This window comes from Papio anubis, chromosome 12 (genome assembly GCF_008728515.1).
Source record: "Papio anubis isolate 15944 chromosome 12, Panubis1.0, whole genome shotgun sequence".
Lineage (NCBI taxonomy): Eukaryota > Metazoa > Chordata > Mammalia > Primates > Cercopithecidae > Papio > Papio anubis.
Window position 1 is genome coordinate 45,644,079 of NC_044987.1, and position 12,815 is coordinate 45,656,893.

A 12,815-nucleotide genomic window follows, 5' to 3' on the forward strand; every position below is an offset into this window, starting at 1 on the left:
CCACATCCTCTCCAGCACCTGTTGTTTCCTGACTTTTTAATGATCACCATTCTAACTGGTGTGAGATGGTATCTCATTGTGGTTTTGATTTGCATTTCTCTAATGGCCAGTGATGATGAGCATTTTTTCATGTGTCTGTTGGCTGTATGAATGTCTTCTTTTGAGAAATGTCTGTTCATATCCTTTGCCCACTTTTTGATGGGGTTGTTTGTGTCCTTTGTAGGGACATGGATGCAGCTGGAAACCATCATTCTTAGCAAACTATCACAAGAACAGAAAACCAAACACCGCATGTTCTCACTCATAGGTGGGAACTGAACATGAGATCACTTGGACTCGGGAAGGGGAACATCACACACTGGGGCCTACCATGGGGAGGGGGGAGGAGGGAGGGATTGCATTGGGAGTTATACCTGATGTAAATGACGAGTTGATGGGTGCTGACGAGTTGATGGGTGCAGCACACCAACATGGCACTAGTATACATATGTAACAAACCTGCACGTTATGCACATGTGCCCTAGAACTTAAAGTATAATAATAATAAATAAATAAATAAAATTTTTAAAAATAAAAAAAATAAAAATGGGCAAATAATATGAACAGACATGAATCCCACTACTGAGTGTATATGCAAGGGAAAAACATTCATTCTATGAAAAAGACACATCCCCTTATATGTTCATCACAGTGCTGTTCACAATAGCAAATACATGGAATCAACCAAGATGTCCATCAGTGGTGGACTGGATAAAGAATATGTGGTACATATACACCGTGAAATACTACACAGCCATAAAAAAGAATAAAACCATGTCCTTTGCTGCAACATGGATCAAGCTCAAAATTCAAAAACTGAGTGAATTAATGCAGGAATAGAAAACCAAAAACTACATGTTCTCATTTATAAGTGAGAGCTAAACATTGAATACACGTGGACATAAATATGGAAATAACAGACACTGGAGACTGTTTGAAGAGGAAGGGTGGTAGGGAGCTATGGTTTGGAAGGCTACCTATCAGGTACTATGGTCACTACCTTGGTGACAAGATCGTTTATACACCAATCCTCAGCAACACAATTTTCTCATGTAACAAAACTGCACATTTACCCCTGAACCTAAATAAAAGTAGGAGGAAGAAAATGGTTGGAACTAGTATTAGTATAGGATTAGGGAGAAAAAATAAAATAGAAGGATAGTCTAGAGAAGACAGTTTGTTAATTTAATTCATTCACCAAATATTTTTTGGTGGCCAAATGTGTGCCAGACATTGTTCTAGGCACGGAGTAGAGAACAAAAAAGTATCAGGGCTGGGCGTGGTGGCTCATGCCTGTAATCCCAGCACTTTGGGAGGCTAAGGAGGGCCAATCATGAGGTCAGGAGATCAAGACCATCCTGGCTAAAATGGTGAAACCTCGTCTCTACTAAAAATAAAAAAAAAATTTAGCGGGGCATGGTGGCGGGAGTCCCTAGTCCCAGCACATGAACCCGGGAGGCAGAGCTTGCAGTGAACCAAGATCGCGCCACTGCACTCCAGCCTGGGTGATGGAGCGAGACTCCATGTCAAAACAAAAACAAAAACAAACAAACCAAAAAAACTCCCTGTTTTTATAGAGCTTATATTTTAGTGAGTAGTGTTTGAGATAGCCAATAAGCAAGATAATAAGGTAAATCTATAAAATACGTTAGGTGTTGGTAAGGTGAAAATAATGTCACAAACGAAGATAGGGAGTATTGGTGGGAGGAGGTAGAGATGCAATTTAGACAGGATATCCAGAGAAGGTCTCACAGAGAGGATGATGCCTGAGTAAAGTCATAAATTGGGAAGGAAATATGCTCTGCGACTTGTGAAGCAAGCTCACTATGCACTGGTTACCAACTTGTGTGACAGAACATACTCATATGCAAGTTATGTGAAATGGGTTTATTACTCACAGATAGGCAGCAAAAAACATCGGAAGCCTAGGACTCATTGTGAGCTGCTCCCCCAAGGATCAGAAAGCTTCCTAGGGTGGATCGAGTCTCAACTGCATGTAACCCACTTGCATAGCAGACAAGGGACCCTGGAAAGCAGCCTGCACTGGGTGTTATATCCTGGGGTCACATGACTTCCTGTGCTAAATCTTTGAAGGACATTCTGTTCTGGTGAGACTGAAACAGAGCCTAGGCTCTTCTAGCCAGTCTCTCTCTATCTCAGTAAATTACATTATCAGACCATCATACAGTTACTGTTGAGAACTACAAGCAAGAAAGGGAGGAAACCCTGGTCAGTCCAAGGCCATTGGGAGAACTGTCCTGCACAAATCTTGTGGGTAGAGTATTACAGGTAGAAGACTCAGCAATTACAAGGGCTCAGAGGCAGGGGCATGCCTAGCATATTTGAAGATGTGGGAGAAGGTCAGTGTGTCTAGGGTGGAATAATTTATGGGAAGAATATTAAGAGATTGAGTCAAAGGAAAAGGGGGTGAAATACCACGAGGCAGGCTTCTGTATGTCTTTGAAGGCCATTGCAAGGACTTTGGCTTTTACTTTTAGTAATAAGAAAAAAGTCACTGGGAAGTTTGATCAGAGGATTGTTATGATCTGAATTCTATTTAAGGGAATTATTATGGCTATTGCGCTAAAAACAAGCTGGAGTGCAAGGAAGATGGGCAAAAGGAGAAAGTAGGAAATCAGTTAGAAGACTATTGCTATAATCTCGACAGGAGAGGATACATACTGAGTCTGGTAGAAGTAGATTAGTGCTAAGTAGTCTAATTCCAGATAAATTTTGAAGATAAATAAGAGTTGTGAAGGTATGAAGGAAAAAGAGGAGTCAAAAGTGATTCAAAAGTGTTTGACTTGGCAACTAGAATCATGGAATTTCCAGCAGTGTGAAGTAAAATGTGGAAATATGAATCCAGTCTGTGTGGGGAATGAAATTGTAAGATTTGCCTAGAGTGTAGCCTGGGACCATTGTCTAGTCCTGAGATAGAAGCAGGACTTCCCATCTTATATTATGTCAGAATGAACTATGCCAGTTTCTCTAGGGAGACTCTCTACTGGGGAAATTTAAGGTGTCAGTATTTGGGCCAGCAATCAAGACGGAGATAATAGGCCTTTACAATTTGGGAAGCCATAAAGCACCATACTATCTTTGGAGAGTTGTTGTTGTTGTTTGTTGTTGTTGGGGGAAAAAAAAAAAAAAAAACCTTTCTTAAAGGAAACATTTCTTCCAAAATGAGAAGCTCTGGCTTTACCTCAGCATTTTCTTTCACCTTTTTTTTTTTTTTTTTTTTTTTTAACCACACTTTTCCTATATGTCTTAACCCTATTTATTCTACAATCATCAGACCTGGATATAGATTTCACTTCCTAGACACTTTTGCCATAATCGTGGCCTCTACCACAGCCAAGAACATTTTCTTCTGTCATTGGGATCACTGCATTCCCTCTTAATGAGTTTCTCTGACAGCCCTACTCCTACAGCCCTTTAAACCTTTCTCCACAATGTAGTCAGAATGGTCTTCCTAAAACAGAAATCTGATCATGTCCCTCCCTAGCTTCAACACTTCAGTGAATCCCAATGCTCTTATGATAAAGTGCAGCAATCTTTTTTTTTTTTTTTTTTTTTTTGAGACTGACTGACTTTCCCTCTTATTGCCCAGGCTGGAGTGCAATAGTGCCATCTCGGCTCACTGAAACCTGCACCTCCTAGGTTCAAGCAATTCTCCTGCCTCAGCCTCCTGAGTACCTGGGATTAAAGGCACCCGGCACCACACAAAGCTAATTTTGTGTTTTTAGTAGAGACGGGGTTTCACCATGTTGGCCAGGCTGTTCTTGAACTCCTGACCTAAAGTGATCCACTCGCCTCGGCCTCCCAAAGTATTGGGATTACAGGCGTGAGCCACTGCGCCTAGCCAAAATCCAGCAATCTTAACATGGTTTAATCATCTCTGCCTTCCTCTACCATTTCAGCTCTCTCTTTTCTCCTACCTCCTACTCTCTGTGCTGGTCCTTGATTTCCTTAAGGTCTCCCAAACATAGCATGCTGTATCTTATCTGTTATTCTTTAAAAATGCTTGGACCACTCTTTCTCCACCTTCATCTGATTGATACTTAGCCTAAAGCCCAGCTTCAGAGAGCTTCCAGGTCTGATTGACTATTCAGTCCTGTCTCAGCCCTTATCAAAACACATTGTAATTGCCTGCTTAGATAGATGCTCATCTGCCCCCTAGACTTTAAGTAAATGAGAGCAAGAATCACGTCTGTCTTGTTCAGCATGATGTCCCTCACTCGGAGCAAGTTCTAAGCAGTTAGAAATAACAGGCACTAAGTCCATATTTGTCAAATCAATCATCAATAACAAACTTTAGTTCCTGTAGTTCCTTAATTCCCAAGAACCTTCTATTGGAACGGATATATCTCACTCCTTTGGGCCTCTATAGATTTTACCTCCACATGTTTTGCAGATTTATTATCTTCTACCTTTCACTGTATTTGCATAATTTATCTCTGTTATTGGACAAGTTTCTTATGTACAAGCTCCATGTTCAAATCTTCTTTTTTTCCCTAGATGATAAATTACACAGCTTTGTGCATATTCTGACTCTAATAAATGTTTACTGAATTAATGAATTAAAGGAGTTTAAATGTTATATTTTATAACTTTCAAATAGGCCAGTTTATAGAGAGCATATGCTTTGAGATTAGAAGTACTGGGTGATAAATCTAAATAGGTAAATTTATATCGATGGTGGAATATCGCCAGGTAAGAGAACCTAATAGTTTAGAAACTGGAGGTTTGTTGAGGATTTCTGAACCAAAAAAGTATATTATCACAGCTGATACTAATGAAATGAATCTGTCCTTAAGATACATTTTGTGGTACAGAAATACAATTCTATCCTGCATTCATACTTAGAGTTTGGTTATGGAAGAAAGCGGATCTTGCTACTGTTGGTGATTCAGAAAATATTAGTCCCGTTATGTTGGTACTGTTTCTCAGTATTACCCACGGTTCTAACTCTGATAAATTTGCTCCAGTGCATTCTCTAATTACAGGCAACCCATTATTCAGTACCCAGGAATATCGCGAGAGTAGATTTGTATCTCAAAGCTATGCTTAATTTGTTTCCCAACAGGTTCTCTGACTCTGAAAACACATCATGTTCAGGATTCCAAAATGGGATTTGTGATCAACGCCATCTATTCGATGGCCTATGGGCTCCACAACATGCAGATGTCCCTCTGCCCAGGCTATGCAGGACTCTGTGATGCAATGAAGCCAATTGATGGACGGAAACTTTTGGAGTCCCTGATGAAAACCAATTTTACTGGGGTTTCTGGAGATATGATCCTATTCGACGAGAATGGAGACTCTCCAGGAAGGTATTGTTACGATTCTCCTCTAGACAGTAGAGACTGAACAACAGCCAACACTTGATCCTGAAATGTCTCTTTCTCTCCTTTGTGGTTAATCTAGGATTCCTGGTCATGTTTCCCCTTCCCTAACATCCCAAATGAGCAAAGATACAGAGAGAAGAAGCCCCATTTCCTGTGGCCAGGAAAAAAGCATTGGTGCTGATGTTCAAAATGTGCTTTGGGAATTATCACATTTCAGACACCTAAACTAAGAGACAGGAACCTCACATGATCATAGATAAATAAAAATCATCTCTGTGGTTTCTCTGTACATGCTTGTCATGTTATTCCCTGTATTCGGCTATTTTCTTGTGCAATGGAACTATTCTGAAATAGGAACAATTTGATTTCTGGTAATCCAGAAATGGGGCTGAGGTTCTGTTCTGTTGTTTGCTGTACCTACAGCAAGTGAGTTACAAGTCATATTTTATTTTATTATTCTCCAGCTGGATCACTTTCTTCCTTGTTAAGGACCAAATTGTTTTTTTCTCTGAAATTTTACCTTTCATTATTTATAGAGGAACTTGAAGAACATAAACTCATAATTATAGGTCAGTCCCCAGAGAAATCACTAAGTACCAGAACTTACCAGAATTCACATTTATCTTCTACTGCAAATTCTTAAATGACTCGACACAATCATTTAAGACTTGTAGACACTTTTAATCTATAAGGAATCATGCCATTGAAATGATATTTTGAGTTGTAGCAGGGTTGAGTCTTCACTCAGCCTTGTATCAAAACAATAGGGTCCTTTGGTCTCTCAGTGCTTTTCTAGCAATAGTTCATACTTAACAACTGTGCTTGGAAAGCTGTCTATACACTCTGTTTGCAGTTGACCCTGCCAAGAGGTTTCATAAATCCTCAACAACTCGCACCACATGTGCCCACACATTCTGTCAGCAACCTTGGTTTACCACACTTCTATATTCTATATTCTAAGATGAGCTGGAGCTTATCCCAAATGCAGCTGTTACTATTTCACATACCAGACTTATAAGTAATAGCTAGTTTCAGGTCATACAGCCAAGTGAAAAACCTAGGTTTTTTTTTTCTGTTCTACAGACTCGAAGAATATTGTTATAACTAGGCTGTTTGCCAAAACAAACTGACTTTTCACGTGTTGTTTTCTACTTTTTGGCTCTTCCATATATCCATGAAGGAAAAAATACAAGCATTTTCTCAGGGCCAAACAAAACTTCACAGTTGTAAATCTTTTACGGGCAGGTTGACCAATGAGTTCAGTCTTTAGGCTCAGGTCAAGGCATGGGCCCAGATATCTGCACATGAATTTATTATTCCCATGTGCATCTCTAGAGTACTGACATCAGCTTGGGACTTGTTGATAGAATTTGATGACTGTATCTCCACCAATTCAAGAGTTTTTATGTCAGGTACCCAAACCCATTCCACAAACCAGGAAGGGAGGAGATGCCTCAGAAGGTCCAGCTCTATTCCAAAGGGAAACCTTGATGGATCAGGCAGAACATGGCTGCCTTATTCATAATCCTTCAAATATGTTGTAAGGGGTTCTTAATCTTTATTGGAACAATCATCCCTTCAAGACTCAGACAAAATTTATACATATTCTTCCAAGAACAACATACTTAAAATTTTGCAAACAATTTCTGGGAATTCAGGATTGCTTTGAGTCTATCCTTGCACTACTAGGTTTGAGTATGACATTAACCCATTAATAAATTATCAGAGTTGGCCTCTAAGGGCATGAAGCAGACTCAGGAAAAGGTGATTTACCACCTTTTGTTTCTCGAAATAATCCATTTACATAACTAGCATATATTGAGTGTGTGTTCTGAGCCAAACACTAAGCCAAGTGCTCTACTTTTTAATCCTATGAGGTCAGTAATGTTACCATTCTTTTTTCCAGCTAAAAAAAAAAAAAAAAACAAAAAACAAAAAACAAATCTTACAAAAGTTCAATGACTTGCCCAAAAGTACAGTCTAGTAAATGATAGAGTCAAAATTTTAACTCAGTCTTCTGGGCTTCAACTTCTAACCTGATACAACAGCCTGCCAATTAATCAACCAGGATCAAAATTTTAAAAACACTATATTCTGAGAAAATTTATTTGTAGACATTAGTTTGTTATTTTTGTGGAGTAAAAGCATCCTGCCAGATCAAAGGTATTCCTGGCTGAGTGAGAAACCAAAGGATCCTGGGATGATTAAGGAATCCTCTAGAGTTAAAGAGTTAAAAGAGGAGGATCCTAAACAGAGGAAGCTGAAAGAGATAGCAACTCACTCTGGCACACACTTGCAGATTGTTAGATTTTCCTGGTTAAAAAACCCTGTGTCATAGAAAGAAAGAGACATGCCCAAGGTTGTATAGTCAATTAAATAACAGGGCAAGGACATGTGCAAATCTCATGCACAATCATCAAGTAAAAATTTACCTTAATTTTTTTTTCTTATATTACATTTGAAATGGTTCAGTGCATTAATATGTAATATAAAAGTGTTCCATTATTAGGTGCCATTCATGTTTTTGGTCTAACTAACTCTGTGATCTCTCTTTACTCTGTGATTATCCAACCCCAAAGGCACAGATCATTGTAATTGCTTTGTTGTATAGGCCAGGGCTTGGGAGTATCTATTATGCCGACCCACAGATAATTTAGCACACATTTAAGAATTACATTTTTTTTTTTTTTAGGAAAAGAACCTTAGCATTGGAATTACAGATAGAAAGAGCCTTAGGATCCACATAAATGTAATACTCTGCAGTCTTCTCCAAATGATTTTTCACTTTTCTCTAACAACAACCCTGTTTAAGCCCCTTGAATAAACCCCTCATTATCATCTGAAGACAATCTTCTCTAATTTTCAGAGTTAGAGCCATTTAGAAAGTTCCTTATTTCTGTTCAATTGAACCCTGACTTTCTCTAGTTTACCTTAAATGCTTTAATAGAACTTTTTGTTGTTGTTACTGTAATATCTTTTGTTTATTTTGATTTTGAGCAATATATAAAATTTATTTTTAAAATTATTTAGAATATTCTAGGTTTAAATTGTGGCCAGTTAAGAAAGAGCAGACATGAGGAGGTAGAGAGTAAGGGGAAGGAAGGGACAGATATTAAATCAGATAAATTACATATACAAACACACTATGCTGAGAAAAACATTTCAGAAGCAGAGAAATATAAAGACCAAGAGGTGCAATGAGAAAGAAAGGCGGGGGAAGGGGAGGGAAGGGGAAATGGGAGGGGGAGAGGGAGAAGGGAAGGGAGGAGGAGGAGGAAGAAGGAGGAAGAGGAGGAGGAAGAAGGAGGAAGAGGAGGGAGGATGAGGAGGATTGAGGAAGAAGAGAAGGAGGAGAAGATAAATGGGAGGAAGGGGATGGGAAGGAGAAAAAAGAAACTGAGCTGGAGATTCATATTAAAGTGTCTTGTGATTGGAATGACACACTAATCTTTGCTTCTGACACTGAATATGTTCAAGTTGGATCTTTACTAAAGGCATCAAAAACAAAGAGCACACAGAATTTCCGTGTTTTTGGGTTTTGTTTTTTTTTTTTTTTTTGAGAGGGAGCCTCTCTCTGTTGCCAGGGCTAGAGTGCAGTGGTGAGATCTCGGCTCACTGCAAGCTCCCCCTCCCGGGTTTACGCCATTCTCCTGCCTCAGCCTTCCAAGCAGCTGGGACTACAGGTGCCTGCCACCACGCCTGGCTAATTTTTTGTATTTTTAGTAGAGATGGGGTTTCAAGTGTTAGGCAGGATGGTCTCGATCTCCTGACCTCGTAATTGGCCCACCTTGGCCTCTGAAAGTGCTGGGATTACAGCTGTGAGCCACCGCACCCTGCCTACTGTTATCTTTTTGGGAAACAAAATACAGTCTTCTGGATTGAATCATGGCTAAAGATTACAGGAAGTCATTATGTCTTTTGATTCTTACCTAAAAGTTATATAAGAATATGTTTTAAACATTCACTTTATTTTCCTTTGATGGAGAATAAAAGCTATATTCTATCTCTGAAAATTAAAAGGGCTCATACAAATTCACAAGTGAAGGGGAGAATATTCTTTTGTGGAGACATATTCTCATCTATTTCTTTTTTTAATGTACTAAAAAAAGATTTTTAAAGCAATGTTCTATTTTCACAGCTTTAGCCGTGAGTGATAATATCTCTTTGTGTTTGCCTTGTATTAAGAAACAATGACCAGAAATCTAAAGGCTAATTCCAAAGGGAGGGTTCATTGTCTCAAATGTAACTATAACAAGTTTATCGAGTTGAACTGAAATTAAGGTTTAACTTTCCTGAAAACAAGTTCCCTGTCAAATGTGACATTTTCCACTCTATAGAGTTTTCATGTTTATTTTTCAAAAACTGGATCCCTTTACTTTTTACCATTTGTTGTACATAAAACAAAGAGGCGTGGATATAGAGATAAAAGCCTTACAATATAAATTGGTTCAAATTTTTACAATATTTAAGCAAGGAAAATATGGTCTCTTAGCTCTACCCAGTATTTGGAGCAGTCTAATAAGGAAGAAGGAACTGCAGATTTGAAATCTAAAGGCTTAGTTTAGGTCCTGGCTCTGACGCTTACGTACTCTGTAATCTGTACTAATTAACCTCACTGAGTTTCAGTCCTTTATCTGTAAAATTAACAGTGTGAACTAAACTTTTCAGACTTAAGAATTGCTAGAAATGGATTTGACAGCTTAGTTTTGAGTGAGGAATAACACCCACATATTTCTTCAAATTATCAGCAGCAAAGAAATAAGTCTGACACTGACATTTCTCTTTCTCCCATCCTAGAATCTTCAAAGGTTATTTGCTCATAGAAAGTCACCCTTTGAATACTCAAAGCTCATATATTTGAAGTAGCCAATAACATAATACAAGAGTTCTTTTTACCTCAGTGCTCTGTGTTCTAATATCTCAACTCATTGCATGAACCGAGGCCATGGGATAATTGTGACCAAGGGGGAAGGAAAGTATCCTATAAATTGATAGTTTTGATTTAGAAGTAGAATTTAGACCAAATTTTTGCTGACTGACAACACTAAAGGAAAATCCTCAAGTTACTGAACAACCAACAAAACAAGAATGAGGTAATATTCTGAAGAAAAAAAACCTACAGTAAAAATTGTGATTTGGAGTGAAAACAGAATGGCATCATTTTATAACATAAGTTTCAATAGATGCCAGTTTTGTTCTGAATATTTCTGTACAGAACATTGGTTGGAGTATAGTAATCTCATCACTTGAATCCAAAAGCTAGAACATTTTCCATTCATATCAGTTTCCAGATAGCTACACATGCTGAGCATAGGAGGCTGGAGGAGGCATTTATATGTCTATCTGTCAGGACTATAAGTCCTGAGGGGGTAAACAGTATAAAATACTATGTGAGCACAGTGTGTGCCTGAGACATACCTGTAGAAACTAAGATAGTGGTGATATTGCTTATCCAATATCCTCAAATTGGAAAATTGTTTCAGAGATTCTTCTCTAGAAATGAGCTTACTTATAAGAAAAGGCTTGTAAGTAAGCACATTGATTTTCTTTTTTTACATTTATATCCACATACTCAAAAAAACAATAGTTAGCAAAGGCTGAGAACTCACAAGGAAATACTCTTTTCCAGCATTTTTACATTGCATGAGGTGCTTTAGAAGCTATTTTCAAACTTTTTTAAACTTCACTCTTGAAATTATCTTTGTACAATGAATTTAGCCATTGATAATGGACAAAGTAAGAAAGGTAAAATGAGGCCCTCTGTAAATTACCTCTATATCCCCTAAAGCTGAAAATAAGATGAAAGATTTACCAAATTTCTCACTCGGTTAGTAAATGGAAATTTTATCATTTTACTTGAATACAGACAAAAACCTGTCTATCTTTTGTAGAAGTCTAACAGTAGTACTTGTTTAAACTTCTTGAAGTTATTTTGAAACTGTCTTTCATCCTGCTGAGGTCAAGTCACCTTCTCACATGGGATTACTTTCTATTTCAGGTGTAAGCTTGAAAGTACGGAAATGTTCTCTGCAAAGAAAGTGAAATGGACAGATTATTTTTGTTATTCTAAGTGTACTGTCATGGAAAATTCCAGTGTTACTTATATGACAGTAGACACATTTTTGGGAATAAAATATATTGCCTTTTCAAAGCTGAATATTTACGTCTTAAGCTGCATAATTATCATATTCTTATTCCTAAGGTATGAAATAATGAATTTCAAGGAAATGGGAAAAGATTATTTTGATTATATCAACGTTGGAAGTTGGGACAATGGAGAATTAAAAATGGATGATGATGAAGTATGGTCCAAGAAAAGCAACATCATCAGATCTGTGTGCAGTGAACCATGTGAGAAAGGCCAGATCAAGGTAAAATGGAATCTATGTTTCTTTCATTTTTGTTGTAAATTCAACAGTGTTAATTATCATTAGCTATTTTTTAAAATTTTAGACACTTATTTTACTTTTTATATTGTAAGCTTCTAATGTCAGAAATTCTCACTCATTCCTTATGAAATCCCATGTGCAACTCACAATAGTCTTAGTAGTTGGTTTGATTAAACCAGTTGATGAATCACGTTTGCCCACACCCTTTCTGCTCATACAAGCCTTTCAAGACATGACTTCCTGGAAATAAAGTTTACAGTTAGAAAAGACACTAATTCGAATTTATTTAATAAATATTCATCAAATGTTTATTAATATAATAGTTAATATTGATGAGGCAAAAATAAATGAGACACCCTTAATTGTCAGAAGATTTACAGTCTGTGTGAGAAAAATATGGACACAGATAAGCAACATTATGTAAAATGTGATGACTTCATTAAGAAAGAAAAGAAGAGGGCTATATCAGTTTGTACAAAAGGGATAGAGATATTTCTTCTGAATAAAATGTCAAACTTTGGACCATAAAAATGAGTATGATTTCAGGGAGAGAACATTTACAAAGAAAGAACAGTAAAAGAAAAGGGACAAAAGTGGTAACTGAAGACTGTCTAGCACAAGTAAATAATCTAGAGTGCATTGCTCTAAATGGTTATTATAAAAGAGAAAGTTGAAATAAGTTGAACCCAGATTTGTGGAGAGTTTTGAACATCATACTAAATACATTGAACTTAATTTTTATTAAACAGGAGTCAGAATAATTTTGATCAAGATGCTGGCATAAGTTGAGCTGTGGTAAGGAAAATGAATAAATAGATTTATAAAACAAGAAAGAAGAGACAAGTTAGAAGCATGCTGTGATAGTGGTAACAAGGCCTTGAATTGGGGAAGAAACAGTGAAAATGAAAAGGGGCCGGAAGACATATTTGGAGAAAACATTACAGATGTAGATTCAATCAGGCTGACTACCAATTTGATGTTGAGTTGTGGAAGCTAAGGAAGTCAACACAATCAACTGCAATTCTAAGTGTCAGTAAAT

At 37.5% G+C, this 12,815-nt stretch overlaps 1 protein-coding gene across 6 annotated transcripts in view; it reads left to right on the plus strand.

Moving 5' to 3' along the window:
* GRM5 (glutamate metabotropic receptor 5) overlaps positions 1 to 12,815 on the plus strand; it is a 573,536-nt gene that overhangs the window by 465,264 nt on the left and 95,457 nt on the right. For all 6 annotated transcript variants that reach the window (XM_017948834.3, XM_017948839.3, XM_017948836.2 and 3 more), the window contains 2 exons: positions 5,126 to 5,372; positions 11,590 to 11,758. In XM_017948834.3, the coding sequence (XP_017804323.1) occupies positions 5,126 to 5,372; positions 11,590 to 11,758 (416 nt within the window). The remainder of the gene's footprint in view (positions 1 to 5,125; positions 5,373 to 11,589; positions 11,759 to 12,815) is intronic.